The sequence below is a fragment of the Coregonus clupeaformis genome, chromosome 29, assembly GCF_020615455.1.
Source record: "Coregonus clupeaformis isolate EN_2021a chromosome 29, ASM2061545v1, whole genome shotgun sequence".
In the NCBI taxonomy this organism is placed as follows: Eukaryota; Metazoa; Chordata; class Actinopteri; order Salmoniformes; family Salmonidae; genus Coregonus; species Coregonus clupeaformis.
The window spans coordinates 6,787,723-6,793,722 of record NC_059220.1 but is presented as its reverse complement, the minus strand read 5'-3'; the positions used below and the strand labels follow the sequence as shown (position 1 = coordinate 6,793,722).

General features: G+C 52.5%; 2 protein-coding genes across 3 annotated transcripts in view; both read right to left on the bottom strand.

Annotated features, from left to right (window-relative positions):
- numb (NUMB endocytic adaptor protein) overlaps positions 1–6,000 on the bottom strand; it is a 111,371-nt gene that overhangs the window by 82,643 nt on the left and 22,728 nt on the right. The window lies entirely within an intron of this gene.
- Positions 1,401–3,092, bottom strand: LOC121544213 (vegetative cell wall protein gp1-like). Its single transcript, XM_041854129.2, has one exon. It carries the CDS (start codon positions 3,090–3,092, stop codon positions 1,401–1,403), a length of 1,692 nt encoding a protein of 563 aa, XP_041710063.2.

The following is a 6,000-nucleotide window of genomic DNA, read 5'->3' as shown; positions in this document are numbered from 1 at the left end:
AAGAAAGATTGCTAAATTAAATATTTTGCTTTTGGGGAAAGAGAGAAGGAGAAATCCTGTGCTTTTGACCCAGCTGAGCCTCAAACCCAGTAGCATCGTTTGTTCTCTTAATTACAGTCGCTAACTTCAAAAGGGCTAAAATAAGGCAGAAACATACAATTCATCTGGAGCCAGGCAGTCCCCTGGGGGTTCACCGTATCTAATACAGCTCATCTGGAGCCAGGCAGTCCCCTGGGGGGTTCACCGTATCTAATACAGCTCATCTGGAGCCAGGCAGTCCCCTGGGGGGTTCACCGTATCTAATACAGCTCATCTGGAGCCAGGCAGTCCCCTGGGGGGTTCACCGTATCTAATACAGCTCATCTGGAGCCAGGCAGTCCCCTGGGGGTTCACCGTATCTAATACAGCTCATCTGGAGCCAGGCAGTCCCCTGGGGGGTTCACCGTATCTAATACAGCTCATCTGGAGCCAGGCAGTCCCGTGGGGGGTTCACCGTATCTAATACAGCTCATCTGGAGCCAGGCAGTCCCCTGGGGGGTTCACCGTATCTAATACAGCTCATCTGGAGCCAGGCAGTCCCCTGGGGGGGTTCACCGTATCTAATACAGCTCATCTGGAGCCAGGTGGTGAGAAACACAGGCCTGAATTGAACTGGTGGAGACAGAGACAGACAGACAACTCATCTCCTGTGTGGAAGAACTTGACTGGCCTGCACAGAGCCCTGACCTCAACCCCATTGAAAGCCTTTGGGATGAATTGGAATGCCGACTGCAAGCCGGTCCTAATCGCCCAACATCAGTGCCCGACCTCACTAATGCTCTTGTGGCTGAATGGAAGCAAGTCCCCGCAGCAATGTTCCAACATCTAGTGGAAAGCCTTCCCAGAAGAGTGGAGGCTGTTATAGCAGCAAAGGGGGGGACCAACTCCATATTAATGCCCGTGATTTTGGAATGAGATGTTCGACGAGTCAAGTCAGTGTGTGTGTTTGGGTGTAAGACCAGCCAGCCGTGGAACGAGGCCCCAGCCAGCATCACAGAGCAGACAGGCAGGCTGGGGGGCATGACAGGCAGGCAGAGGGGGCATGACAGGCAGGCTGAGGGGGCATGACAGGCAGGCTGGGGGGGCATGACAGGCAGGCTGAGGGGGCATGACAGGCAGGCTGAGGGGGCATGACAGGCAGGCTGGGGGGCATGACAGGCAGGCTGAGGGGGCATGACAGGCAGGCTGAGGGGGCATGACAGGCAGGCTGAGGGGGCATGACAGGCAGGCTGAGGGGGCATGACAGGCAGGCTGAGGGGGCATGACAGGCAGGCTGAGGGGGCATGACAGGCAGGCTGAGGGGGCATGACAGGCAGGCTGAGGGGGCATGACAGGCAGGCTGAGGGGGCATGACAGGCAGGCTAGGGGGGCATGACAGGCAGGCAGAGGGGGCATGACAGGCAGGCTGAGGGGGCATGACAGGCAGGCTGAGGGGGCATGACAGGCAGGCTGAGGGGGCATGACAGGCAGGCTGAGGGGGCATGACAGGCAGGCTGAGGGGGCATGACAGGCAGGCTGAGGGGGCATGACAGGCAGGCTGAGGGGGCATGACAGGCAGGCTGAGGGGCATGACAGGCAGGCTGAGGGGGCATGACAGGCAGGCTGGGGGGGCATGACAGGCAGGCTGAGGGGGCATGACAGGCAGGCAGAGGGGGCATGACAGGCAGGCTGAGGGGGCATGACAGGCAGGCAGAGGGGGGGCATGACAGGCAGGCAGAGGGGGCATGACAGGCAGGCTGAGGGGGCATGACAGGCAGGCTGGGGGGGCATGACAGGCAGGCTGAGGGGGCATGACAGGCAGGCTGAGGGGGCATGACAGGCAGGCTGAGGGGGCATGACAGGCAGGCTGGGGGGGCATGACAGGCAGGCTGAGGGGGGCATGACAGGCAGGCTGAGGGGGGCATGACAGGCAGGCTGAGGGGGGCATGACAGGCAGGCTGAGGGGGCATGACAGGCAGGCTGAGGGGGCATGACAGGCAGGCTGAGGGGGCATGACAGGCAGGCTGGGGGGGCATGACAGGCAGGCTGAGGGGGCATGACAGGCAGGCAGAGGGGGCATGACAGGCAGGCAGAGGGGGCATGACAGGCAGGCTGAGGGGGCATGACAGGCAGGCTGGGGGGCATGACAGGCAGGCTGAGGGGGGCATGACAGGCAGGCTGAGGGGGGCATGACAGGCAGGCTGAGGGGACATGACAGGCAGGCTGGGGGGCATGACAGGCAGGCTGAGGGGGCATGACAGGCAGGCTGAGGGGGCATGACAGGCAGGCTGAGGGGGGCATGACAGGCAGGCTGAGGGGGCATGACAGGCAGGCTGAGGGGGCATGACAGGCAGGCTGAGGGGGCATGACATGCAGGCTGGGGGCATGACAGGCAGGCTGGGGGGCATGACAGGCAGGCTGAGGGGGGCATGACAGGCAGGCTGGGGGGCATGACAGGCAGGCTGATGGGGCATGACAGGCAGGCAGAGGGGGCATGACAGGCAGGCTGAGGGGGCATGACAGGCAGGCTGATGGGGCATGACAGGCAGGCTGGGGGGCATGACAGGCAGGCAGAGGGGGGCATGACAGGCAGGCTGAGGGGGCATGACAGGCAGGCTGAGGGGGCATGACAGGCAGGCAGAGGGGGCATGACAGGCAGGCTGAGGGGGCATGACAGGCAGGCTGGGGGCATGACAGGCAGGCAGAGGGGGGCATGACAGGCAGGCTGAGGGGGCATGACAGGCAGGCTGAGGGGGCATGACAGGCAGGCTGAGGGGGCATGACAGGCAGGCTGAGGGGGCATGACAGGCAGGCTGAGGGGGCATGACAGGCAGGCTGGGGGGCATGACAGGCAGGCTGGGGGGCATGACAGGCAGGCTGGGGGGGCATGACAGGCAGGCTGGGGGGCATGACAGGCAGGCTGATGGGGCATGACAGGCAGGCTGAGGGGGCATGACAGGCAGGCTGAGGGGGCATGACAGGCAGGCTGAGGGGGCATGACAGGCAGGCTGAGGGGGCATGACTGAGTTGAATCCCAGCTCCTGGGCAGGCTGGGTATCATCCCCAACCACCATGGTCCAGGGAGACCGTAGCAAATCAGTGTGTCAGAATACTGCCTCCCTGGTCATCAGTCACAGAGAGCAGTCCAGGGGACGAGTTAGATGATGGTCCTAGGATCTGGTCTAAGCAGCCTTCTTCGCGAGTGTGTGTGTGAGTGCATACGTGGTCAGTGACAGCAGTGTCTCAAGAGACTTAAATTTCATCCATTTCTCCTCCAATAAGTAATGAATGACCTTGTGTCGTATGGATCCATCACCAGCGTCGTGTTGTTCTGCTGGTACGGCACCGCCTTCTCAGGAGAAACCACTCGGGCCACACTGTGTCCCAAACACCACCCTATTCCCTATGTAGTAGGGCTGGGAATGTATGCTTAAAAAAAAAAAAAAAAAACTCTACCAATAGGTGCCCTTCTTTGCGAGGCATTGGAAAACCTCCCTGGTCTTTGTGTTTGAATCTGTGTTTGAAAATTCCCTGATCAACTGAGGGACCGTCCAGTTAATTGTATGTCTGGGGTACAGAGATGTTCAACACTATTATTGCACAAAGAGTGAGTCCCATATGCAACTTATGCGACACATTTTTACTCCTGAACTTATTTAGGCTTGCCATAACAAAGGGATTGAATACTTATTGACTCAAGACATTTCAGCTTTTCATTTTTAATTAATTCGTAAAAATGTGTAAAAACATAATTCCACTTTGACATTATGGGGTATTGTGTGTAGGCCAGTGACACAAAATCTCAAATTAATCAATTTTAAAATTCAGGATGTAACAACAAAATGTGTAAAAAAGTAAAAAAAAAAAAAAAAAAAAGGGGGTGTGAATACTTTCTGAAGACACTAATACCATCTCCTGCAAAATTAAGCATTTCTTGCAGTAAAATGAGGCCTACATCAAATGTAAATTTTGACTCAGGAACAGGAGTGGAGAAATATGATTGATTTATTTTAGCATCTTGAGAGTGGTTAGGGACCGTCTGTAAAGATGGTGATGCTATCTTTATCAGCATCATAATATTTCAACCACATAAAATATATATTTACATTTAACATTTTAGTCATTTAGCAGACGCACTTATCCAGAGCGACTTACAGTTAGTGAGTGGATACATTTTTCATACTGACCCCCCCGTGGGAATCGAACCCACAACCCTGACGTTGCAAGCGCCACGCTCTACCAGCTGAGCTACAGGGGACTGAACTGGAATCTCATCAAAAACATGTCGGTTCGTTTTAACAGCTGTTAATTTCCTTAAAACCCATCAAACTGCGGTCATTTGGATGTTTTGAATGGAAAATCTTATTTATATTTTTGTTACTGCTATTTCTCCCCGGTCCCTGAACTTCTTTGCTGCAGGAGAGAGGAAAAAAAGAGAAAAACGAAGTTTACCATGGCAACCAGAATGAAGCATTCTATCCATCTATGACATTATTCTGGTGAGCGGGAGTTTATTCAGTCTTCTAGGGTAATGACAGAAGAGAAAGTAATGTGTGTGTGTGTGTTTAGCAGCAGGAGTGATGAGAGAACGGAGTACAACAGGAACTTCCTGCTGGGACACCAGTCAAGCTCCCTCCAACCTGCCTCTATGACCTGGCCAAAACACACACACACACACTCTTCATACTTGGCCTGCCTGTTAGGGTGCTGGGGCCAGTGAGAGAAATTGCTAAAATCAGATTTTCTAAATCATGCTGACCCCGGTATTCCTCTCTCCTCAGCACCTTTTTAAAACTAGCTGATAAAAAGGAAGGTCACTGCACATAAGAGAGCCATGGTGACAGAGTCAGCTGTTCTCCTAATATTAACAACATTAATCATCAGAGTGATGTCCCCCCAGGCCATCGGTGAAGAGGAGTGGGTCAGGAAAATATTACTGCTTAAATAAACCTCACTGTGACAGCACATCTACAGCTGTGGTGACGCTGGTCTGAGGTCCTGAGCTGTGTGATGTGATGTGATGTGGGAGAGGAGAGGAGAGGAGGGGCCAGAGGAGAGGAGGGGCCAGAGGAGAGGAGAGGAGAGGAGAGGAGAGGAGAGGAGAGGAGAGGAGAGGAGAGGAGAGGAGAGGAGAGGAGAGGAGAGGAGAGGAGAGGCCACTTGGCCCTGAGACTCTGGTGGAAGCTCTAGGTCATCATTCATTCGACATTAAAACGCTAGTCTTCTTGTCCAGTCAAAATCGAATCAAAATTGTAATAGTCAAAACGCGTAGAATACGACAGGTGTAGACTTGACCGTGAAATACGTACCTACGAGCCCTTTCCCAACAACGCAGAGTTAACGATTAAGAAAAATGATAAATAAATAATAATAATAATAATAAAAAGGAAATAGTAACACAAAATAACAATAACGAGGCTATTTACAAGAAGTCAATTCTGTTTGTATACTTGTTTCCATGGATATGCTTCTTAATGAAAGAAGCCATTACGCGGCGTTATTATCATGGCGTCTCATTATTCATTATTATTCAGGTTATTACTTATAAATATTAAAATCAACAAATTAAGAAATGCCAGGTTAGAGAGGTTCTGTCACATTCTCGTACTGACAACATTAAAAGGAGGCAAAATAAAAGATATGCCTACCTTGTCTATTGGCTTTTCTGCATAATTAGTTTTTTTTTTATAAAGATCCTATTATTTTGACACGCACAACCATTCAGAACGAAGTCCAATGGGTTTTCTCCCACTTTTCCCGAAATATTCGCGTAACATCACAAACCCCGTTGCTGCAGTCATTCGATGGCAGTAGCGTACGTTCCTCAAAGAGAGTAGGCCGTAATGAGAGACATAATGTTAAAAGGTCTGTTTTCAGTAGATTCAATCATGACAGGAGTGTTTGATTCGTATTAAAGAGATGGAGTCCAGAAAGGCTACTTGAGGAAACTTTCTGAATGGACATAAAGGCCTATAGAGAATC